This window comes from Rana temporaria, chromosome 3, assembly GCF_905171775.1.
Source record: "Rana temporaria chromosome 3, aRanTem1.1, whole genome shotgun sequence".
Taxonomy (NCBI): domain Eukaryota; kingdom Metazoa; phylum Chordata; class Amphibia; order Anura; family Ranidae; genus Rana; species Rana temporaria.
Window position 1 is genome coordinate 31,176,775 of NC_053491.1, and position 26,467 is coordinate 31,203,241.

At 43.9% G+C, this 26,467-nt stretch overlaps 1 protein-coding gene across 12 annotated transcripts in view; it reads left to right on the forward strand.

Annotated features, from left to right (window-relative positions):
- AKAP13 (A-kinase anchoring protein 13) overlaps nucleotides 1-26,467 on the forward strand; it is a 423,120-nt gene that overhangs the window by 198,476 nt on the left and 198,177 nt on the right. For 7 of the 12 annotated variants that reach the window (XM_040342370.1, XM_040342380.1, XM_040342375.1 and 4 more), the window contains 2 exons: nucleotides 7,115-7,307; nucleotides 22,152-24,999. In XM_040342370.1, coding sequence (XP_040198304.1) covers nucleotides 7,115-7,307; nucleotides 22,152-24,999 — 3,041 coding nt within the window. The remainder of the gene's footprint in view (nucleotides 1-7,114; nucleotides 7,308-22,151; nucleotides 25,000-26,467) is intronic. The other 5 variants (XM_040342381.1, XM_040342378.1, XM_040342374.1 and 2 more) reach the window with 5 other exon arrangements.

A 26,467-nucleotide genomic window follows, 5' to 3' on the forward strand; every position in this document is an offset into this window, starting at 1 on the left:
GCTTATGACCGAACGTTAGTTTTTCGAAAGTTCGTTCGGACGATTTTTCGTGGAGTGTATGGACAGCATAATGCTCCATGCACACTGAAGCTAAAAAAAGCTATAAAAAAAAACGCCAGTAGCTTTGCAGGGAGCCTTTCAACGTTTTTTTTGCGTTTTTACAATAGCGTTTATTAGCGTTTTTCAGTGTAGCGGTTTTTTAGCTTTTTTTTTTTTTAATTGAGCGTTTTCCGGTGTTTTCCATTTTTTGCGTTTTTTTTCTCCGAAAAACTGCACTTTAAACGCAAATTTTGGGCGTTCAGAAAAAAGCCAATAAACTCTAAAGCTCATTAACACTAAAAAAAAACATGTGCGCATGGGCACATAAGCTAACGTAGAGTTCAATATATGTAAGGAATACAGCGCAGGTCTGTAAATATAATTTATAGTGACGTGATGTCAAAATATATTAAAGAATGTGGCTGCTGCAGCAAGAAAATGTTAGATAAACAAATAATATAGAATGTAAAGGAATAAATGCTGCGCTGCTAGTAAAGTGTGTGTGTGTATGTAAATCAATACCAACATAATATGGTAAACATTATACACACCGCAATAAACAAAGTGCTTAAATGTGCAACAAAATACAAAAGTGAAATGGTGCACAGAAATAAATAATAGTCCAAATGGCTGTGGTCAGCTAAGAAATAGTTGAACGTTAAAAAATCTTCATGTAAGCACCCGAGTTGTGTTGGAAAGAAAATCCACAGCAAGTGTAAGACAGCTGATTGAAGCACCTCCACCTCAAGTAAATATTCTGCTTACCGAACACCAAATAATAAATCACATGTAGCACTGTATCTGTTAGATAACCTCCGTTCCCCAGCTAGGTTCCTCCACACCAGATGGAAAAAATGGATAGTCCTTAGCCAGAACGCACTCATGCGTTGATTCCAGGAGTGAAGACAAGAAGGGCAAACATAGAGTAGTACTGCTCCTCTGCTGCCGATTCCAAAGATGTCTCCTACTCTATGTTTGCCCTTCTTGTCTTCACTCCTGGGTTCAACGCATGAGTGCGTTCTGGCTAAGGACTATCCATTTTTTCCATCTGGTGTGGAGGAACCTAGCTGGGGAACGGAGGTTATCTAACAGATACAGTGCTACATGTGATTTATTATTTGGTGTTCGGTAAGCAGAATATTTACTTGAGGTGGAGGTGCTTCAATCAGCTGTCTTACACTTGCTGTGGATTTTCTTTCCAACACAACTCGGGTGCTTACATGAAGATTTTTTAACGTTCAACTATTTCTTAGCTGACCACAGCCATTTGGACTATTATTTATTTCTGTGCATCATTTCACTTTTGTATTTTGTTGCACATTTAAGCACTTTGTTTATTGTGGTGTGTATAATGTTTACCATATTATGTTGGTATTGATTTACATACACACACTTTACTAGCAGCGCAGCATTTATTCCTTTACATAACGTAGAGTTCAGTTTATGGGCTTTTTTAAAAAAAAAAGCCCAAAATGCCAATAAACTGCAGTTTGTCAGCGTTGGTGTGCATTGAGCCTAAGTGATCAGATCATGGCATTTTATTTTAATGTTTTTGTTTTTTATTATTTCTTTACTTAGCAGGTTCTGAGAATGATCTGGCCAAAAGTGGACATACATTACTTATCGGTTCATGTTCAATTATTTAGGCACAACATCCCTAGATCCAGACCCTAACCCTGTTTCAGTCTCCACGGGCTCCTTGACTTCAACACATAATAAGACGCCTACCTCTTTACCATTTTTTTCATGTATTTTGGATGCGTCTATGATGCTTTTTTTGAAGCTTTAACGGTTTCTTGCCTAAGCCCTTTTCTGACATTTGTTGCTTACAAGTCAAGTTATTTTTTGCTAGAAAATTACTTTGAACTCCAAAATGTTATATATATATATATATATATATATATATATATATATATATATAATATATTTTCTAATTTTTAGCAGAGACCCTAGAGAATAAAATGGCGATTGTTGCAATATTTTGTAACAAGAGTAAAGTTAGCCCAATTTTTTGTATAATGTGAAAGATGTTACGCAGAGTAAATAGATGCCTAACATGTCATGCGTTGAAATTGCGCACACTCGTGGAATGGCGACAAATTACAGTACTTAAAAATCTCCATAGGCGTCGCTTTCAAAATGTCTACAGGTTACCAGTTTAGAGTTACAGAGGAGGTCTTGTGCTAGAATTATTGTTCTCATTCTCTAACGCTGCGATACCTCTCATGTGTGGTTTAAGCACTGTTTACATTTGTGGGCATGATTTACGTTTGCGTTCGCTTCTGTGCGCAAGCATGGAGGAACGGGGTGCTTAAAAATTTGATTTTTTTTTTTTTTTTTAATTCTGATAATTTTTAGTGCTGTCACAAGGAATGTAAACATCCCTTGTGACAGTAATAGTCAGTGACAGATTCTCTTTATGGAGGGATTTGGAGTCTATAAGACCCCTAATCCCTCCTTTGCAGAATTCAAAACGGCAAGTTTGGCAGTTTTAAATGCTGTATTTTTTTTAAAATTTGGCGCCTTCGGTAAACTGGAAGTGATGTCATGACATTGCTTCCGGGGTACTAGATCCAAGACCCGATGAAAACCAATTCCGGCTTTGTTTGGGTCTCAGGCCAGCCAGCGGAAATGCCGACTGGTCACTCGGGCCTCCCGGTGGGACTGGAGAGCCCAGGCTAGCCGCAGGAGGGGGGATGTCCTTTTCCACTTCTTGGGATAACAGCCAAGCAGCTGACCGTTTGCTCTAAAAAAAAAAAAAAAGAAATCCCGGGGTGATGTGTGCAGCTGCATGCATCAAACATGGTACAACCCCTTCAATCCAATACCACACATTTGCCTACGGCCGGCATTAAGGGGTTAATGAATCTTGGCAAATGCTGTGTGTGTGTGTTGATTTTCTATTTGTAGAACACCAGCTCATTAGGATCCCTAGCTTATTAGTACCCTCGTTCAGCAGATTCCAAGCTTATTAGTACACTTGTTCAGATTCACAGCTTATTGGTACCCTCGTTCAGCAGCTCAGTAGTGCCCCCAGCTCTGCTGATTCCCCACTCAGTAGTTCCCCAAGCTTTACTGATCCCCCGCTTAGTAGGAACCCCCAGCTCTGCTGATCCACCGCTTAGTAGGAACCCCCAGCTCTGCTGATCCCTCGCTTAGTAGGAACCCCCAGCTCTGCTGATCCCTCGCTCATCTTTTGCTATGTGACTGTGAGGTCAAGGTAACTCAACCGACAAAGCAAACGGATAAGGGGCCCCATTATAATGTGTAATGTACAGTTTTGTATACCTGCTTTTGGCCCACCTCGTCTTTCTTGCTTCTGTGTCTTAGATGTTCTTTCAAAATCCATAAATTCTCCTGTATTGAGGGTTAATCATTTTAGTGTACAGGGGATTTAGTTGGAAGGTAAGGTGTTTTATAAAGCTGCCAGGTGTTGTGTTACACATCGCACAATACGCCTGTGTTATTGGTATGCTTGCCACCTTTCTGCCATCATGGAACATTCTTGCGGAAGAAACAACAGGTGCAGCAGATCGCTCGAGTCCCGGCTTGTGGCAACGTTAGAACTTCGCTCCTGACATAGAATTGCTTGGACACGTGAGGGTATTTTTGTTATGGGTTGTTATTGGATTGATCAATGTTCATTTCTGTAGAAAACTACAATCTGCATGAACATGTGTTGGCTGAAGATGCATACCCTGCATACCCGTACTATGTCTGTAGGTGCTCAGACATGGGGAAAGTATAAGCTTAACATGGCTGTGTCAAACGTAGTTGGATGCTGTGTTCTGGACCTTTTTTAAAGTGGAACTCTAGTTAAAATAAACAAATACAGTCCTGTTGCTGCCCACTTTTAAGAAACTGACACTCGTCAGCCCAAGAGTCCAGTGCTGTCCTCACCTGGGCCGGTTCTTTACTGGTCTTTGGATCCTCGGCACTGTCGTCTTGGCTGTGGAATCGGCTTTGACTTTGGGCCTTTTCACACTGATCAGTTTTTGATGAACTTTTGATGTTTAAAAAGCAGAACAAAAATGCAAGAAAAATGCATCCCTTTTTTATACTGTTAATGCAGTGCATTTTTTAAAACTTTTCTGGTGGTGTGGGCCCATGGGAAAGTCCTGCGCTTAATTAAAGCCTTGTGACATGTAACGGTAATCCACATTCTGTGTGGTGACTGCACTGCGTTTACCAAGCTGGGGGGGGGGGGGGGGGCAATGTAGTGAAGATTTTGCAAAACTTTTCTGTCTGTATTGGCCCATTAGAAGGTTCTGCACCAAATTCATGAAAGCCTTGTGATAGATGAATCTACAGTTCTGACACGTCCAAAAGATGTAGGTAGTTCTGATTTGCAACAATTTTCCATCGTGTTGCTGTAGATGTGACATTTTAAAGAAAAATAAATACCACTTACCAATATAAATTTGGACTCTACACAGTTGGTGTAGAAAGATGGGCCACTGTAATCAGGATGATGATTGGGGAAACGAAGGAGGAGACGGGAGTTGTGAGTTTGTGTTTTTGTATTTGCTTTTTTGGTTTCAAGGACTTGGGTCACCAGCATCCCACCAACCCATGATATCGGCTGAACATTGACACAGGGCAGAGCCTGATAAGAATTCTGAGAGACTAGTTCCCCAGTGGGTCCACCTCCCTTGTGATTGACAGTGAATGGTGGTGGATGGATTCCATAGCTGTCAGCTCAATGGTGGCTATGCAGGGCTCAAGTCCTGCGGGAATGCATGGGAACGGAGTTCCTGCACTTTTTTCACAGCAGGAACGCTGTTCCCTTTGCAGGACTAGAGAAGCAGAGAGCAGCCTAACCTCCCGAGCCAATCCTTCACTAAGCGGCGATGCCCAGCTCGAGTCACTGTCAGGGGCAGGCGAACCTTAGTAATCCTTTATGTTACTGGCTGCTTCCTGTATATGGATTCATTGGGTAGTGTGCGGGTATTCCGTCACTTCCTCTATGCCGCAATGTCTCCTGGGAACAATGACAAAAGCTCCCAGAAGACATTGAGGAAGTGACGGAATACCCGCACACTACCCGATGAATCCATATACAGGAAGCGGCCACTAACATAAAGGATTACTAAGGTACAGTGGATCTAAAAAAAACAAAAAAAACATGCGGTTTAGTAGTTATGCACATGAGCGTATCATTTTTTTTCCCCCAGGACTTGACCCCTGCTATGGAATCCAGCCACTGCCATCCACGGTCAGTCAAGGGAAGCCAAGTTTGATTGGGAGCAAGTCTGTCAAAGTGGTTCCATCAGGCTATGCCCGTCCCACAACCAAAACTCATTGACTGATAAGTCTGTGTGGCTGATAAAGGCTGAACGGAGCTCAAAATTGATGAGCCTCAGTCCTGGCAACCACATGTGACAAATTCATGTACCAGTTCCTGACCGATGCATGAAAATGTCCAAGTATCGACAGTTGGAGGCATGACCGTGTTCTAAAGAGTGTCTTCAGCGTTCTTTGTGGATTTCAATGTATGTTGTCACTGTTTTGGTTTAAAAAAAAAAAAAACGCCCCTCACCACGAACAAAAAGGCAAGACATATAGGCATTGTGGCCCAAAAACATGGTTTCTAATTTCTGTCTGCAGCAGGTACCTTAGATGTCAACTGGCCTTGGGATAACCTTGTTGATTAATTTTATGTTGGATTCTTTTCGAGGGGTATAGAGTTGGTTAATAAGTGGCACACCATTGTATTACCTTTTTCTATAACCGGTCCACCTCCCTTGTGATTGACAGCGAATGGCGGTGGGTGGATTCAATAGTGACTATGGAATCCACCCACTGCCTTACACTGTCAATCGCAAGGAAGGAGGGTCTGATTGGAAACCAATCTCTCAAGGTTTCCCCAGCATGCTATGCCCGTCCCATAATGCATCCCTCCTTGACTGATACGTTTATCTGTGCCGAGCGAAGCTCAATTATGCTCAGCCTCCTGAAGTCCTGATCACCTGCTGTGATTTGTTCCTGACCGATACATGAATTTTTGTTTTGTATACAATGACAATAAAGTCTATCTATGAATTTGTTGCAAGTATAAACAGTTGCAGTGTGGAGGCGTGATGGAGTTCTAAAGAGTATCCATCTTCAGCGTTGTTTATGCATTTAAATGTATTATGACACTGCTTTTTTATTTAATTTTTAACACACCAAAACGCATCTGATGACACACAAAAGGGTAAGACATACCGGTGTTGTGTCCTATAAATGCTGTTTCTAATTTCTGCCTCCTGTGGGTACATTTTTAAACCGTTCTATGTCAGCTGGCCCTTGGTTAACCTTGCTAATTAATTCCTTGCTAGATTATTTTCGAGGGGTATAGAGTTGGTTAATAAGTGGCACACCGTCATATTATTACCTGTTTCCATAGCGGCAGAGTTTGGCTCAGATTAGTGGCATGGAATCTAAGGAGTTGTTGTGGGAGTCGCCTCTGTTGACTTTTCAAAATACTGATTATATTCTAGTTCCTTTTAACTTGTTCCCCTGTGATTGCCCCCAACCTACACGTAACTCTGCTCCTGCATCTCTGTAACAGACGACCATGTCCTACTGTAGTAATGCAATTTTTTTTACGTTTGTTTTTGTATTCAGAGTAATCAAAGTCTAATTTAAAGCTAAACATTTTTTTCTTGGATAGAGTAGGAGCAGTATGACATCACCAATTTGCTATTGGGTCTCATTAGGGAGCTTTCTCTTTACTTTCTGTCCTGTAGACGCAACAGGACAGGTGGATCCAGACATTATTGTCAGGATCCGTGCAGAGCCTGGACCAGCTCTGTGATGTTAGCCAACCTGTTGTCGGCTGAATCTGGGTCACAGGTGTGCTCCTGTGACCCCCCCAGGAGATGTGTGGCCAAAAGAGTTGTTCAGACCCGATTGGTTACTAGGAATAAATAGTGGACAGTTCAAAACGATTTCACATGGAAGGTGTTTTTTTTTTTTCGTGCCGATATATACTTTCTAGTGGAACAGCAATGAGCAGATTTATTAGAAAATCTTGTGATCTGTATATCTCAAAATTTTGTTAAATATAGCGTGCCTTCTTTTTGTTTTGCAGAAGCGGCTCCAAAGGGACACCTTGCCTGAGTGACCTTTCCCATGTTGAACGTTTCAGAGACTGCTGGCTGGAACACCATTTGGAATTAAATGTTTACATTCTGACCAGGGAAGTGGACCTTCAGACACATATCAGAATGGAAACCCTCATAAAAGACCTGTGTAGACATATTGAGGGTCATTCTAGCTTTCAGGTAAGCCTCTTGGGCAACCAAGAACGATGAATGTTGAGATATAGAAATGATTTCTAAGCTTTGGCCAATGCATATCTTCACATGGACTGACTTTAGTAGCAGTTTCTGAGACCAGAATTCTGCTAATCTACTGACATAATTTGCCGTGGCCCTGGGACTGATGACTTTTGCTTTTCAACTGTTGTTTGGATAGCCCTTGGAATGCTGCAACTTTTTGTCCTCTACTCCCCCAATTGCCGTAGCACTTTTGCTTGGCAATAGACGGCACTGGCACTAGGTGATGTCACCTGGGTGTGGGGAGTGTGTCCTCAGCCCTGTGTAAGCTCAACGATATAACCCGGAACTAGGTCTCCCTCTGAGGAAGAAAAAGAAATGTAAGTATGTACATCTGGTAGGGTTACAATTACAGAGAGATCAACCCATGAAGTCAATTGGGGTGATTAAGTAGCAGCGCACAATGCATGCTGCAGGGAAAAGTGTGTGTGGCTAATTTAAATGCCACAGTACTTGTACCCACAAAAAGATGCCCCTCGTCTTCTACCACTGCTCACCTCGGGCAATCAGTTTTCTTCTACTGTTCATGTCTTCCACTGCCACTCGCCTCTGCGGTCCCTCTTTAACGGCCGCTCGCCTCTGCGGTCCCTCTTTAACGGCCGCTCGCCTCTGCGGCCCCTCTTTAATGGCCGCTCGCCTCTGCGGTCCCTCTTCAGCCACAGCTCGCCTCTGAGCCTCTTGAAGCCTTTGTGCCCCTTCTTCTAACACCACTCACCTTTGTGCCCCCTGTTTAAGCAGTGCTTTCTTCTGTGGCTTCTCTTCAACCACCTCTTACCTCTGTAGCCCCGTTTCTACCACTGCTCACCTAATGTGCCCCCTCTTCTTCCACTGCTCAACTCTGTAACCCCCCCACCCTCCACCCCACACTTACTCACTTACCTCTGTGCCCTCTTTTCTACCTCTGAAACTCATCTTATAACTTTGCATCCCCTTCTTATACCTTCAGGGCCGCCATTAGGAATTCTGGGGCCCCTTACACAGCTTCAGGTGTAGAGAACCGGGGGGGGGGGGGGGGGGGTGCTGCCGCCTGAAATTGAGAAGGGGGGCTGCCGCGAATTGAGAGGAAATAAAATATATATATAAAAAAGGGGGGTAGCCATCCGGTGCCCTGGGGACCTCTGGGCCCTTTAATAAAAAGAAATAAAATATATATATATATATATATATATAAAAAAAAATCCTTTAGTAACCCTTGGGGCCCATGGGGACCTCCGGACCTCTTTAATGAAAAATAAAATAAAAATATATTAAAAAAATATTTGTTTAAAAAAAAAAAAAAAAAAAGGGGGTTGCCATCTGGGGCCATGGGGGCCTCCCGGCCCCTGGGGACCTCTGGACCTCTAAAAAAAAAAGAAAAAGAAATTGGTCCTTTAATAAAAAATAAAATACAAATATATTAAAAAAATATATTTTTTTTTATAAAAAGTAAATGAAAAAAAGGGGGTTGCCATCTGGGGCCCTGAGGGCCTCCGGACCTCTAAAAAAAAAAGAAAAAGAAATTGGCCCTTTAATAAAAAATTCAATAAAAATATATTAAAAAATATATATATTTTTATAAAAAGTAAATAATAAAAAAAAGGGGGTTGCCATCTGGGGCCCCGGGGGCCTCCGGACCTCTAAAAAAAAAAATATGTTTTTTAAAGGGGGTTGCCATCCGGGCCCCTGGGGACCTCCGGGCCCCTTACAGGTGTACTGCCTGTACCCCCCTGATGGCGGACCTGTATACCTTTGACCTTCTCTTCATCTGTAGCAGATAGGTTTGCTGAACGTATTGCTCTGGGAATTGGAAACATCTAGAGACATTAGAGACATGCAGGCTTTGGTGCACTGATGAGTTTAAGGAACACGCTAAACAAATAAGGGTTTGGGTGCTCAACCGGTTATTGGGAGACTACTAGAGATCTGATTATTATTTTTATTATTATTATTATTATTATTATTATTATACAGGATTTATATAGTGCCAAAAATGTGTGCAGACAATATGAGGGCAGACAGTATAGTTACAATACAATTCAATACAGAAGGAGTCGGAGGGCCCCCCTGCTCGTGATATCCCACGCTTCATGGAGATCACCACCACCCCCCAAGTTTTCTGGGTGACTTGACAATTCTGCCATTAAAGTGAACCTATTGCTTTGTCCTGCAAGAGAAAAATAAAGGTTCACTTTGGCTAGCCGATGTTACCATTTTCCAGAATAAAGTTCCAGTCAAAACTTTACAAACTTTCCCTCACTTCCTGCCTGGTGACTTCATTATTAAAAAAAAGTTCTGTGCCTTCCATCGCCTGATATTGTGTGATAGATGCGCTCTTTACTTTAATATATTTGGAAGAAAAAAACAAGATAACTGTGTCTGTTAAAATGTATTAAACCCTTGGAGGCAAATAGAAATATTTGGTGACCTATTGCGTAAATTTATTGTACACAAAATTAAACGTTTTTAGTGTAGTCGCTTGGAGGTTCTTTAGAGGTTTGATGTCAAAAAGGCTGTCCGGAGCGCCACCTAGTGTATGGCTGGATTTTTGTTTTACAGTAGTGAAGGAGAATTCACTGAGCCAGTCTTTATCAAAGTACTTTCCTTTTCCAGAATAAAGTCCAGTCTTAGCTGAGAAAACCCCTCCTCCTCTCTTCCCCTCCTGAAGACTCCTGAGACCTATACCACCATTTGCCTAGGCAAGAAACCAGGAAGTAACTGAATAAACGTAAAAAAAAGTTTAAAATAAGTAAATATGATATACTTTCCTATCTATTTACTAATGCTAGCAGTAAGAGGATTAAAAATAATCAATGTTGATTGGGAGAGTGAAGTTCCGCTTTAATGACACTTAAAATTGAACACCCATTATGTTAGGTTTGTCTCTTTCAAGGTCCAAGAATCTGTGCTCACCAATGGGGACATTTGTAAAGTCTATTTTACTTAAAGTGGTAGTAAACTCTGTACTACCACTTTAACCTACAGGTAAGCCTATAATAAGGCTTACCTGTAGGTATAAAGAATATCTCCTAAACCTGGACGGTTTAGGAGATATTCCCCCCGCAATGTGCCGCTGACAGCAGCGGCGCATGTGCAGCAGAGATCCTCGGCTAAAGGCCCGGCAGCCGCTGGACCTTGCCGGGGAGTGACGACGTCGCCACTCCAGCCAATTACTGCGCTGGAGCGGCGATACCCGGAAGACACGCAGAGGAAAGATGACATCTCCCTCGGCGTGGACCAGGTAAGTTCCTCTCACCTCGTTCCGAGGTAAGTATTTCATAATGAGCTAGTATGTGGTGCATACTAGCTCATTATGGCTTTTGCTTTTCAGGTTTTAAAAAAAAAAAAGACAGCGGGCTTACTACCTCTTTAAAGGAATTGTAAAGTCAGAAGTTTTTATTTTTTTATCTTAATGCCTTCTATGCATTAAGATAAAAATCCTTCTGTGTGCAGCAGCCCCCCAAATACTTACCTGAGGTCCCTCTAGCTCCAGCAATGTTATGGGAAGGTCTCAGCCATCCGGGACTCCCCTCCTCTTTGTCAAAGTCAGTCACCCAATGAGAAGAATAGAAAAGGGTGCCGGGCCGCAGCTCCGTGTTTGAATGGACACAGGGAGTTGTGACTCTGCTTGTGTGCCCCCATAGCAAGCTTCTTTCTGTAGGGGCACCCAACAGGAGGGAGGGGCCAGGAGAGCCAAAGAGGGACCCGAGAAGAGGAGGATCTGGATTGCTCTGTGCAAATCCACTTCACAGAGCAGGTAAGTATTAGGGATGTCCCGATACTAGTATCGGTACCGATACCGAGCATTTCCCCGAGTACTTGTACTCGGGGGAAATGCTCCGATGCCTCACCCGATACCTGGGCACCCATCTTTCCCCCATGCTCGTCTTCTCTTCCCCCCGCTCCGTGAGCGGCTTCTCTTCCCCCCCCTCCGTGAGCGCCTTCTCTTTCCCCCCCGCTCCGTGAGCGGCTTCTCTTTCCCCCCCGCTCCGTGAGCGGCTTCTCTTTCCCCCCCCGCTCCGTGAGCGGCTTCTCTTTCCCCCCCCCCCCGCTCCGTGAGCGGCTTCTCTTTCCCCCCCGCTCCGTGCCGCTCTCCCCCCTCAATCTGTCAGGGGGGAGAGCGGAGGTAGGAGCCGCTAAACCCGGCTCCTACCTTTTTAGAATGAACAGAGTCAGTGATCACTGACTCTGTCCATTCATATAACTGAGCATCGTAAACTGTGTTTACGATGCTTCAGTTTATAAATGGATAGGAGCCTCTGTCTCCTGTCCATTCATTTCCAGTGCAGCTGAGAAAGGGACTGGGGAATCTGTTTCCCTAGTCCCTTTCTCTGTCTTAAAGGGGAGATGTCAGAGGTCTGTTAAGACCCCTGAAATCTCTCCAAAGACCCCCAACAGGGCTGATTAAAAAATAAATAAAAAAATTGCAATAAATATTAAAAAACAAAAATGTAAAAAACAAAACAAAACACACACTGACAATCCCCCTAAAAAAAATAAAAATCACTGTAAAAAAAAAAAAAAAAATACTGCCACTTTCACATGACATAAAAAAAAAAAAAAAATAAGTATCGGTATTCGGTATCGGTGAGTACTTGAAAAAAAGTATCGGTACTCGTACTCGGTCTCAAAAAAGTGGTATCGGGACAACCCTAGTAAGTATAATATGTTTGTTTATTAAAAAAAAAAAAATTTACAATCACTTTAAAGTATACAGTAAGTTCTTCACACAAGCAGTGCCTTATAAAGAGCAGTATGCGGTGGATCACTTTTCAGAGGGCATTTGACAGGCTGTGAGGAGGTGATATGTTGCAGCATCACTGTCTGATTTAACCCTATAAATGGGGCACGGACGCACTGCAATTGCATTTGTATGCGGTTGTGGTGTGACCCCATAGACCTGCATTAGTCACGCCCGCATTGCCTGGCGGAAGAGACATGCTGTTTAGTTATTGCTGCATTGTGTGTACAACACATCGGTATTCAGGCTGGTGATCAAGGGGCGATAAAACAGCAGCCCAACTGCCTGGTTTTACTGCCTGCCACCTGCACACGTGAATTATACCTAACTGACAGCATTTTTTTATTTTTTTGGTTTTGGATAGAGTGGAGAGGGATTAGAACACCTGTCTGGTTTTTATTGCTGCCTGTGTCTCTATCTCTATTTGTCCTGTTGGCCATTCTCACCAAGAGTAAAAAAAAGTGTAAGAGTCTCAAATATTGGGTTGGACAACTCCGCATATCCTCTCACTTCCTGTTGTGGCTATGGGACAGGAAGTGAAGGGAAATTTCCCCAAAGGGACAGCGATGATAAAAAGATAAATAACTTCTTTACACTATTCAAAGTGGGGGGTGTACTAAACAGCAGAAATAAAAAAACAACTTCTTTCCCCAAAATAATAGCATAATGTGCTGGTATGCATCGCATGCTAGTACATTATGAAATACTTTTAAAGCGAAGCCCTCCAGCGGCATGCTGTCACTGCTGATGGGGCTTCCATTTTCCCCGCAGTCTTCCTAAGTCACCAATGAGTTTCAGTGTGTAGTGTAATATATGTATTCCTACACACCTCCCAACTTCTTGAGATGGGAACGATTGACGCCTATTAGCAAAAATACGTAGGCATAGGACACACACCCCCTGCTACTCCCCCTTAAAGAAGAATTCTACAAAAAAAATATTCGTTAAAACCCACGAGTGCTTTTTTTTTTTTTTTTTTTACCATTACTATTCCTTTTTATATTGGCTTTTGAAATGTAACCACCTGCCGCCGTCGTTTTACGACGGCAGGTTGGCTCCCCTGCGCGAGAGCACGTAATATAACGTTGGCTCTAGCGCAGGCCACTAGGGGCGCGTGCACGCCCCCCGCTCGCCGCCGGGCACCCACGATTGTTACAGGGCACCCGCGATCGTTACAGAGCGGGGACCGGGAGGTGTGTGTGTAAACACACAGCTCCCGGTCCTGTCAGGGAGAGAAATGCTGATCTTCTGTTCATACAATGTATGCACAGAAGATCGGTCATTTCCCCTAGTGAGGCCACCCCCCCTACAGTTGGAACACACCCAGGGAACATACTTTAACCCCTTCCCCACCCCCCAGTGTTAACCCATTCACGGCCAGTGGCATTTTTATAGTAATCCAATGCATGTTTATAGCACTGATCGCTATAAATATGCCAATGGTTCCAAAAATTTGTCAAAAGTGTCCGACGTGTCCGCCATAATGTCGCAGTACCGAAAAAAAAACGCTGATCGCCGCCATTACTAGTAAAAAAAAAATATTAATAAAAATGCCATACAAATACCCCCTATTTTGTAAACGCTATAACTTTTGCGCAAACCAATCAATAAACGCTTATTGCGATTTTTTTTTTTTTTTTTTTTTACGAAAAATAGGTAGAAGAATACTTATCGGCCTAAACTGAGGAAAAAACGTTTTTTTTTTATATATTTTTTGGGGGATATTTATTATAGCAAAAAGTAAAAAATATTCATTTATTTCAAAATTGTCACTCTATTTTTGTTTATAGCGCAAAAACTAAAAACCGCAGAGGTGATCAAATACCACCAAAAGAAATCTCTATTTGTGGGGAAAAAAGGACGCCAATTTTGTTTGGGAGCCACGTCGCACGACCGCGCAATTGTCAGTTAAAGCGACGCAGTGCCGAACTGCAAAAGTGCTCTGGTCTTTGGGCAGCAATATGGTCCGGGGGTTAAGTGGTTAAAATGCAGCCATTTAGAAATTAGATGAAAGGTTCATCACTGGGAACACTTTTTGAAATATAAATCGTGCATTTTATATACAATTATATAGATCAGGCCAGAATGAGGGACAAGCTATGGTATATTTATACATTGCAATTGCAGGGGGAAGGTTGTACACTGAGCTTAGTAAAGCTTCATCAACCAACCATGTCCTAGCAGAAATCTTGTGCTTCCATTGCCCGCACACACGACCATGTATTCAGAGTGAACGGATTTTCCTTATTGTTACAAATGGAGCACATTTTGTACAAATCGCCTCCCTTCCTTATCTGATGTAAAGTCTTTGTTTGCAACACTTCCATTTGTTGGGCTGTGCCCTTTTACCACCGAGAGATGTTCAGTAGTAGTTTAGTCTTAATGCGGAACTTGTGGTCAGGAAGTAGAGTATTGCTTTATCTAGAAAACAAACACCATTTTTGTTACATTTATTCTGCTGTAGTTAAATTGACGAGTTTATTATGCTCAATGAATCTAATAAACGGCCCAGCATGTGAAGTAAACTAATAAACAACTAAAACCGCGAATTCTTTTCAACTTTAATGCGATACTCATTGGTGTTCCCCTTCCTTGCTTTGTTTCTGACTTGGATTTTTAAAGCCTGTATTTGTTGCTTGCTAACACTCACACTATACCGTTGCCTTTTCGGTCTGTTTCACACGGCTTCAAGGGGTTGTAAAGGTAAATGTTTTTTCCTGCATGAAGGTGAAAAAACATCGACGGTACCCCCCCCCCCCCCAACCCCCGTTTTACTTTCCTGACCCCTCGAAAGTCCAGCGCGCGTCCACGTGATCCTCTTCGGTTCCCAGCCTGACCATTGATTGGCTAAGCTGGACGGATTAATAGCAGCGCAGCCATTGGCTGGCGCTGCTGTCAATCACAGCGGATGGCGCGGCGCGCTGGGGGGCGGGGCAGAGTGATACAGTCGGCGGCTATGCCCGCCGCTGTATCATGGGAGCGCGCTCGCAAAAGCTTTCCACCATGTGAGCTCGCTCGCATGAAGGTAGAAAGCTTTTGTGAGGAGGAGCTGAGACAGCCGCCGAGGGACCCCAGAAGACAGGGTTAGGGGACACTCTGTGCAAAACGAGCTGCACAGTGGAGGGAAGTATAACATGTTTTTTATTTAACCACTTGCCCACCGGGCCTATTTTGTCACAATTTTTTTTGCTAGACAATTAATCGGAACCCCCAAACATTATATATATATATATATATATATATATATATATATATATATATATATATATATATATATATATATATATATATATATATATATATATATATATATATATATATATATATATATATATATATATATATATATATATATATATATATATATATATATATATATATATATATATATATATATATATATATATATATATATATATATATATATATATATATATATATATATATATATATAAATTTTTTTAGCAGACACCCTAGGGAATAAAATGGCGGTCATTGCAACTTTTTTTTCTCGCAAGGCATTTGCGCAATAATTTTTCAAACGCCTTTTTTTGGGAAAAAAAAACGGTTTCATGAATTAAAAAAATAACAAAACAGTAAAGTTAGCACAATTTTTTTGTATAATGTGAAAGATTATGTTACGCCGAGTAAATAGATACCTAACATGTCCCGCTTTAAAATTGCGCACATTCATGGAATGGCGCCAAACTTCGGTACTTAAAAATCTCCATAGGTGACGCTTTAACATTTTTTACAGGTTACTATTTTTGAGTTTCGGAGTAGGTCTAGTGCTAAAATGGTTGCACACGTTCTAACGCACGCAACGATACCTCACATGTGGGGTTTGAACGGCGTTTACATATGTGGGCGGGACCTGCATGCGTGTTCGCTTTTGCGCACGAGATAACTGGGACAGGGGCTTTTTGAATTTTTTTTTTTTACTTCTTTTTTTTATTTTTACACTTTTAAAAAAAAAAAAATAATTTGATCACGTTTATTCCTATTACAATGAGTGTAAACATCCCTTGTAATGGGAATCAGTGTGACAGGTCCTGTGACAGTGTGACGGATGGCGGCGGGAGGCATCCCCTCCCGCTGCCTATAAGAAGGAACAAGCAGGGGAACCGCCGCTTTGATCATTCTTATGGTGCAGAGAATCGGCGGCTGAAGACGGCGGTATCTGAATGATGCCTGTAGCTGCAGGCATTATTCAGATATCACCGCTCAAATTGGAGGACGTCCCAGGGACGTCCTCGGTGGTAAAGAGGTTAAAAAAAGAAAAAAAAGTCTGCCTTTAGTGTTCCTTTATGTTTGTATAAGAGCGGCAAGCTTTGACAAAGCATTTTCAGAGCTTTCAGCAAGGCTTTGAAATTGTGCGCTTTTTAGATGAAGTCGCACAACAATTTCAAAGCCGGATTCAACATGAACAAGGGCTCAGGGAGATTTCCCTTCTTTTTGAAGTCTCATTCAGCTCCAGTTGGTAAATGTCGAACACAGACCCTAAGCCCCCGTTCACATCTAGGCGTATATACGCCTGTAGTGCGACGCCGCTGCAGCCCCGAGACGCCAGAGGGATGATTTAACATGCACCTCTATGGAGATGGTTCACATCTCCACGCCGTACGCCTGCCGCCTGAAAAAAAAGTCCCGGACCTTTTTTTCAGGCAGATTTCGGCGTTCGGTATAGGAGATGTGAACCATCTCCATAGAGGGGGTCAAGGCTGCATTCACAATCGCGGCGTTTTGTCGCCGCAAATCGCGGTACAAAACGCCGCTATTTGTCGCCGCAATTTGCGGGACAAAACGCCGCGATTTTGTACGCCGAGGTGTGAATGCAGCCTTAAGGAAGTGTTGATCGTCACTTTAAGCAAGCTGCTAGCAGAAAAATGTTTTGAAGCTTGTAAAAAGCCTGCTAGAAGCTTGCTTTAAAAGGAGGTCCCACGAAAAAAATATTAAAAAATATAAAAAAATATTAAAAGCCAGCAGCTACAAATACTGCAGCTGCTGACTTTTAATAAATTGACACTTACCTGTCCAGGGTGCCCGCAATGTCGGCAGCCGAAGTTGAGCAATCGCTCGTCTCTCGGCTGCCCCCGCCGCCATCCTCGGTGAGGGAATCAGGAAGTGAAGTGTTGCGGCTTCATGGCCCGGTTCCTTACTGCGCATGCGCGAGTCGCGTATCGCTTCCTAACTGGTCCCCGCTGTCTCCTGGGACCAGTGTGTTTCCTAGAAGACGGCGGTGGGTGATGCGAAGGTGCGGGAGTCTATTCCCGGAAGTGGGGGCAAATACCTGTATTATACAGGTATCTGCACTAGGGTTGCCACCTCATCCCTTTAAAACAGAACACATATTAATTACACAGGTTTTGAGGCTAATTTAATTTAGATAAGGTTCCACTTGAGTTCAATTACCACCTTAATCAGCCACAGAACCTGTGTAATTCATATGTGTTCTGTTTTAAAGGGATGAGGTGGCAACCCTAATCTGCACCCCCCTCAAAGGTGCCAAATGTGACACCGGAGGAGGGGAGGGTTCCGAAAAGCGGAGGTTCACTTTTTGTGTGTTCAACATATACCAACTGGAGCTGAATCGTTCTTTAAAAGCTTAAAGAGAGAGGCAAGCTCCCTTATCCCTCATTCACGTTGACTGCGGCTTTGAAATTGTTGTGCGATTTCATCTGAAATCGCACAATTTCACAGCCACATTTCAGTGCGATTTGAAAGACATCTGTGCAGCTTAATGCACAGATGTCTATTGAAGTCACACCCGACGTTGCCAAAAGTAACGCAGGAACCACATTTGCAAATTGGTGCGGTGCAGCACCGATTGGAACGGTGCCGTTGCCGGCAACAGGTCAAATTGTATGACAAATCGCTCCAATGTGAACAAGGGCTTAGGCACCAGCTTGAATGATGGCAGCGTGAACATCAAGCTTTGATCAAGCGTTTGCAGAGCTTTCAGAAAGCTTCATTGAAGCTTTTCGCCCTGGTTCACACTGGTGCGTTTTTGACATGTTAAATCACATGTCAAAACTGCGTCATTTGCCGGCAATGGCACCCTAATCTGTGCGACGCCGCACCTGCAGAGTTGCACTGATTTAAAAAAAAGTAGTACTACTTTTTGCGATTTCAGCCCGCGATTTACATTTACAGAAACCTGCACAGATGTCCCTGTAATCGTGGCTGAAATTGGAACTGCCAGCGGGGGTGAAATCGTGAACTCCTGCAGCCCAGTGTGAACCATTTGGCTTCCGTTTGGCCAGGTTCAACATGGATCCTAATGGGAGTGTTGATTGCCACATTAAACAAGCTGCTAGCAGGCTTCAGCACTTCTTAAAGCTTAGGCCCCTTTCACACTGGGGCGGGAGGCGCTGTGGCGGTATAGCGCCGCTAAAAATAGTGGCGCTATACTGTCGGAATTGCCGTGGAATTTGGCCGCTAGCGGTGCGGTATTAACCCCCGCTAGCGGCCGATAAAGGGTTAATACTGACTGCAATGCGAGCGGTATTACCGCGGTTTCCCATTTTTTCAAATGTGAAGGAGCGGTATACATACCGCTCCTCTTACCGCTCCAAAGATGCTGCTTGCAGGAGATTTTTCATCTCTCCTGCCAGCCCATCGCCTCAGTGTGAAAGCGCTCGGGCTTTCATATTGAGAATGCTGGGCATGAGTTTTTCAGGCGGTATAGCAGCGCTATTTTTAGGTTGTGCCCTTCACAGGCAGGGGTGGGTCATATTTAAATCAGGGGTGCATGAATTCAGTCAGGCCTAGGGCAGCACAAAACCTAAATACACTACTGCTGATACCTTTTGTGGTGCCATTTGAGCCCATACAAAATGAATGAGCTCAAATCGCACGGCAAAGAATCGCATGCAATTTGAAAAGGCATGCGCACTGCTCAGTGTTGCCAACCTACCAGATTGAAATTTACTGACACGACACCCGAAATTTACTGGCGCAGCCACGTTTTTACTGGCATTTCACAAAAGTTACTAAATTACATTTTTAGGTGCAAATTTGAGTATTTAGACTACAAACAAGTACGTTGGGCAAATAGCAATGTGATTTAAGGTAGATATTAAGGTAAAAAAAATATATTTTTGTCATTTTCGATATAAGAAGGGCAAATTATTTAGTCACATCACCCCCTAACTCCATCCACCTCTGCCACCAACACCCTCTGCCTTCACCCCCCTCTGCGGTGCCACAATCTCCCCCTGCCTCCAATCACCCCCTGCCTCCATCCCCCTCTGCGGTGCCACCAACAACCCCTGTCTCCATCCCCACCCTCTGCGATGCCACCACCCCCTCTGCGGTGCCACTAACACCCCCTGCCTCCAATCACCTCCTGCCACTAACACCCCCTGCCACTAACACCCCCTGTCTCCAATCTCCTCCTGACTCCAATCTCCTCCTGACTCCAATCTCCTCCTGACTCCAATCTCCTCCTGACTCCAATCTCCTCCTGACTCCAATCTCCTCCTGACTCCAATCTCCTCCTGACTCCAATCTCCTCCTGTCTCCAATCGTCGCCTGCCTCCATCCCCCTCTGCGGTGCCACCAACAACCCCTGTCTCCATCCCCCACCCTCTGTGGTGCCACCATCCCCCTCTGCGGTGCCACTAACACCCCCTGCCTCCAATCTCCCCCAGTCTAATTGCCCCCTGCTTCTATCCCCCTCTGCAGTGCCACCGCAGCCACCATCACCCCCTGCCTCCAATCTCCATGCGCATTTCAAGCCGAACCAATCTCGGCTATTTTTACTGGCACATTCCCGCAACCACGGACAATTACGAACGGGGGGGGGGGGGGAGTGCCCATTTTTACGAAATGTCCATAAAAATACGGACGGTTGGCAACACTGGCACTGCTCCTGTGTAAATCCAGGCGCATGTCGCTATGACATGCCTGGGTGCACGCAGGCGCAGTGGGGGGAAACGGAGATGATTGAAAGGCCCACCCCCCTCTATTCATAGATCATGATCTATTCATAGAGGCTGAAGTATGGCTTCTATGAATGGCAGAAAGGGCGGGTAGAGTCATGCACTATTGATGAGAGTCTGTAACAGCTTGTTGGTTGTATTGACCTCTGCCACACTAGACGAATGGTAGGGGGGGCAGGATAAGAGGGTGGGTTCACCGAATAGAAAATGAATCGGCACAAGGGACACATCCTACTGGCTGTAAGTTTATGTCCCTTGTGTCCCTCGGTTTGTGATTTTTGTCTGCATGCAGGCTTTAACTTCACTGGCTATTTTGATGAAGTAGAAGTAAAGCTTTATTTTCCATATTGGAGTAAGGGAGGGTTATTTATGGCCCCTGTTTTTTGTTTTGCCATCTGTGCCCCATTGGTGACAATTGCCTTCACTTCCTGTCCCATTTCCAAAACAGGAAGTGAGAGGAAATCCCTACAAAGCAAGGAAATCTGACTGTCACCAGAACTAGTTTCCCCTTTAGAAGATTTTCTGTCGATTCCTGTTCTGTTAACAACACAAAATTTGAGGATTTGCTTTCATTTTTCACTCTTGGTGATCACGGTAAACTGAACAAACCGAGGGGGTGAATCTTGCTAATGGAGGGGACGGCAATAAACACCCGACAGGTGTTGTAATCCCTAATTTAACCAAGACTGAAAAAGAACTTTGGCAATTTTTTTTTTTATTCTTGTAACACAACATTTTTCATGTGTGTGTATATATGTATGTGTATATGATATATATATGTGTGTGTATGTATATGTATGTGTATATATGTATATGTATGTGTGTATCTATATATGTATGTGTGTGTGTGTGTATGTATATATGTGTGTGTGTATATATATATATATATATATATATATATATATATATACACATACACATACACATACACATACACACACACACACACACACACACACACACACACACACACACACACACACACACTGTATTACCAAAAGTATTGGGACACCTGCCTTTACACGCACATGAACTTTAATGGCGTCTCAGTCCGTAAGACTTGACTAGGATGCCATTAAAGTTCATGTGCGTGTAAAGGCAGGCGTCCCAATACTTTTGGTAATATAGTGTGTGTGTGTATATATAATATACTCAGGGGTAGATTCACGTAGATCCGCGTATCTTTGCGCGGGCGTAACGTATCCGATTTACGTTACGCCTCCGCAACTTAGACGGGCAAGTGCTGTATTTTCAAAGCACTTGCTCCGTAAGTTGCGGCGGCGTTGCGTAAAAAGGCCGGCGTAAGCCCGCCTAATTCAAATTTGGAACAGGGGGGCGTGTTTTATGTCAATAACTTGTGACCCGACGTGATTGATGTTTTTCACGAACGGCGCATGTGCCGTCCGCCAATCTCCCAGTGTGCATTGCTCCTAATACGCCGCAAGGACGTATTGGTTTTGACGTGAACGTAAATTTCGTCCAGCCCCATTCACGGACTAGTTACGCAAACGACGTAAAAAATTAAAAATTTGACGCGGGAACGACGGCCATACTTAACATTGGTACGCCGCACTTACGCCACCATATAGCAGGGGTAACTTTATGTTGGTAAAAGCCTAACGTAAACGGCGTAACTGTACTGCGTCGGCCGGGCGTACGTTCGTGAATTCGCGTATCTAGCTGATTTAGACGCGTAAATCAGCGTACACGCCTCTAGTGGCCAGCGTAAATATGCAGTTACGATCCGACGGCGTAAGAGACTTACACCTGTCGGATCTAAGGTAAATCTATGCGTAACTGATTCTAAGAATCAGGCGCATAGATACGACGGCGCAACTCAGAGATACGACGGCGTATCTGGAGATACGCCGTCGTATCTCGGTTGTGAATCTTGGCCTCAATCTGTAAGGCTCCATCAAAGTAGCACAGGGGCCTTTTCAAAGTCGCTGTGACTTTGTTGCATTGGGTTGAAATCAATGGGCTGTGACTTGTCTTGCGACTTTGTGTCCAAAGTCGCATTACAAGTCGCACAAATGTGAACAGAGCCTTATTGTGTAGCAGCTTTCTTGTTTGTTACTGTTTATTGCTTGTTGTGTTCCATTACTCATATAATTTTCCATTGTTTATCAGGGCATATGTGCAAAGTCGGAGAAGGAACCCGAGTCCGAAGAGTCGGCTGATTTATGTCACCAGGATGTAGAGAAAAGTGTTACAGATAAGACTTTGGATTTGCACAGTGACTCTGATGGCACAGAAAATAAATGGTCTACACTGTGCAGCGAGGAGAGCTGTACGGGTGACAAGGTGGAAGAGCTTGGTGTTACTATTGACAGCGAGGTGGAAACTGTGGGTGGAGACGGTGCAATGCTTTCCTTTTCTGGTACAAGTAAAGAGCCCAAAGAGGAAGAGGAGGGAACGAAGGCAGAGGGTGATGTATCGGTTACACACCAGCACATACAAAGGTTTCCCACTGAGGTACAGGCAACCGAATCCCTTCTGTCCAGTGGAAATCCAAATGAGGAAACTGGAATGACCTCCACTCGAATTGTTGTGGACCACGAGGGCCTGTGCGGGAGAGATAATTTGGATGAGGAAATGATAACCACTACAGAGAGAGCGACTCCAGACGTTGCTATAACGGAAGCTTCAGACAAAGCCACTGTATTGACTCTAGCCTCTGGTGTGGACATGGGCCAGGCCATGCCAGGGTACTGTACTAGCGCAGCGAGTTCCAAGGACACAGTAGGGAATACCGAGAACAGTGAAGAGGAAATGGGCGCAGTCACACTACTGCCTGTGAATGAGAATCAGGCTATTGATAGTTTTAATGACAGTTCCGGCCAGAGTGAAATAAATCTTTGTCTGCTAAATGAAACAGAGCGATGTGACATTGCGGAGTCCGGACAGCCACAGGAATGCACTGCAATGAAAGCGCTGGACTGCATTGAGATATGTGAAGTGAAAGGCTCTGGTACAAGTGTGCCAGCTTCGCAAAGTGAACGTTCGGAGCAGACTGTGGATGGTATCCGTCTGACTGCTAAGGAAGGAAATGCACTCGCAGGTGTAGATGTATCAGATTACAAAGCTAAAAGTGCTGGTGGTGGTGATGCTGGAGCCATGCCTGAAGAAGAAGTTGTGGTCGCCACTTGCAAAGCTAAAGGTACTGGTGATGCTGGATCCATGCCTGAAGAAGAAGTTGCGGTCTCCACTTGCAAAGCTAAAAGTTCTGGTGGTGGTGATGCTGGATCCATGCCTGAAGAAGAAGTTGCAGTCTCCACTTGCGAACCTAAAAGTTCTGGTGGCGGTGATGCTGGATCCATGCCTGAAGAAGTTGTTGGGGTCGCCACTTGCAAAGCTAAAAGTTCTGGTGGTGGTGATGCTGGATCCATGCCTGAAGAAGTTGCGGTCGCCACTTGCAAAGCTAAAAGTGCTGGTGATGCTGGATCCATGCTTGAAGAAGAAGTTGCGGTCACCACTTGCAAACCTAAAAGTTCTGGTGGTGCCGATGCTGGAGCCATGCTTGAAGAAGTAGTAGCGGTCACCACTTGCAAACCTAAAAGTTCTGGTGGTGCCGATGCTGGTGCCATGCTTGAAGAAGTAGTAGCGGTCACCACTTGCAAACCTAAAAGTTCTGGTGGTGGTGATGCTGGAGCCATGCTTGAAGAAGAAGTTTCGGTCACCACTTGCAAATCTAAAAGTTCTGGTGCTGGATCCATACTTGAAGACGTAGTTGCGGTCAACACGGCACCTTTAGAACAAATTTCTGAAGGCCATAGTGTAGCTATCGAAGAAGCCATGCCTGGCCCTTGTACTAGCCCACCCGTGGAAACTATGGACACAACAAGTTCTCAAGGGACCAGTGAACCCGATACTGGAAAGGCAACAACACTGACTGTTAATGACAATCGGACTACTACAGACCAGGGAGAGCCATGTCCCTCTATAAATGAAACCGGGCAGTGCGACCTTGCAGAAGGAACCGGGCAGTGTGTCCTTGTAGAAGGAACCGGGCAGTGTGTCCTTGTAGAAGGAACCGGGCAGTGTGACCTTGTAGAAGGAACCGGGCAGTGTGACCTTGTAGAAGGAACCGGGCAGTGTGACTTTGTAGAAGGAACCACACAGTGTGACCTTGTAGAATCTGGACAGTCACCGCAAAGCACGGCAATTGACAAGTTGGACAGTGCAGAGGTATGTGACTCCGAACATATGGAATTAGACGTTTCAAATTCACAAAATGAAAGTCCAGACCAGTCTACTGATGGCACAAGACGGATTGCCGAAGGCGAAAATCCTACCACTGAAGCAGACGTACCTGTCTGCTCTTTTCATGACTGTGTAGGTGAAGTAAAGGATGCTGTTCTTCCTCCAGCACCTTCGCCTGAAGACTTGTTGTATACGGAAACGCCAAGCCCTGTTGATTGTGTAGAGGAGGAGCCAGGGGAGGTTGTCAAGCAGGCTCCTGTAGACAGTAATAGAGCTGAAGATAGCTCAGAGGTGTTAAAAGTCTCCAGAGCTTCACTTCATCCTATAGCCGAGGAGTCGTCCTTACTCAGTGGTGACTCAAGCTCAGATAATGCTCCTGCAAGCAGCGAGAGCGAGGCCTCCTCTGTCCCCAGCGATTCAGAAAAGGCTGCACATTCAGAGGAGGAAAGTACTGGGCAAGGAATGAATCGGCCCTCCCGTATAGTGGATTGTCCCATAGAGAACCTAGCAGCTGCAATTGTCAATGCAGTGGTGGATTCTACAACCAAACTATGTATGAAGGAGATGGTGAACGCAGGTTCTGGAATGCCTGAAAACGATTGCACTCGGTGTTCAAGTGTTCAGCAATCCGATTCGCTTCAGGCTAAAAAGGATTATGAGCAGGATACAGGTGAAAGTATCCATGTGTGTAAAGAAGATGACTCTGGACTGGATCTATCTGTAAACATGGAAGAAACGCAGTGTCCGAGCATATCCGATACAGAGATCGTTTTAGGTAATGATCGACATTGATTTCCTGTTTTATGTCCCTATAGCAGTAGTTACATGTGTTATAAAAGTGTAAGAAAAGTATCTGCTGTTCATACTAGCAATTCAGCTTATAAAGTTAAGAAAAGTAGATAAAAAAGGTGATAAGCGCTAAAGTATAGGAAGTTAAGAAAAGGTTTGGTTTCTATTGGTGATGCAGAACCTTTTTTTTTTATTTCTTTTATTTATTTCTTTTTAACCAGTTTTGACCCCCTTTCTGCCCAGGTCAATTTTCAGCTTTCAGTAACATTTTTAATAACAATTTTGCGGTAATTGATGGCCTTTTTTTCCCCACAAATGGCTTTCTTTTGGTGATATTTGATCACCTCTGCGGTTTTTATTTTTTTGTGCTATAAACAAAAATAGAGCGACAATTTTGAAAAAAAACAGTGGGCTAGATTCAGGTAGGGGGACGTAAGTTTGTGCGGGCGTAGCGTATGTTATTTACGCTACGCCGCCACAATTTAGAGAGGCACATGCAGTATTCACAAAGCACTTGCTCCGTAAGTTGCGGCGGCGTAGCGTAAATCTTCCGGCGTAAGCGCGCCAAATTCAAATTGTCAAGAGGTGGGCGTGTTTTATGTAAATAAAACATGACCCCACGTAAATGACGTTTCTCACGAACGGCGCATGCGCCGGCCGTGAACGTATCCCCGTGCGCATGCTCCTAATCACGTCGCAAGTAGTCAATGCTTTCGACGTGAACGTAATTTACGCAAAGCCCTATTCGCGAACGACTTGCGCAAACGACGTAAAATTTTCAAAATTCGACGCGGGAACGACGTCCATACTTAACATTGGCTATGCCTCATATAGCGGGAGTAACGTTACGCCGGAAAAAGCCTTACGCAAACTACGTAAAAAAATCCGCCGGGCGCACGTACGTTTCTGAATCGGCGTATCCAGCTAATTTGCATATTCTACGCTAAAATCGACGGAAGCGCCACCTAGCGGCCAGCGTAAAAATGCACCCTAAGATACGGCGGTGTAAGAGACTCGGATCTTAGCCTAATTTCGGCGTATCTTGCTTTCTGAATACAGAAAGAAGATACGCCGGCACAGCTTTGAATTTACGCGGCGTATCAATGGATACGCCGGCGTAAATTCTTTCTGAATCTAGCCCAATATTTTTAACTTTTTGCTATAATAAATATCCCCAAAAAATATATAAAAAATAATAATTTTTCCTCAGTTTAGGCCGATATGTATTCTTCTACATATATTCTGTAAAAAAAAAAACGCAATAAGCATATATTGATTTGTTTGCGCAAAAGTTACAGCGTTTACAAAATAGGGGATACATTTAGGGCATTTTTATTTTTTTATTAGTAATGGGGGTGATCTACAATTTTTTTTATCATGACTGTGACATTGCGGCGGACATATCGGACACTATTTTGGGATTATTCACATTTATACAGCGATCAGTGCTATAA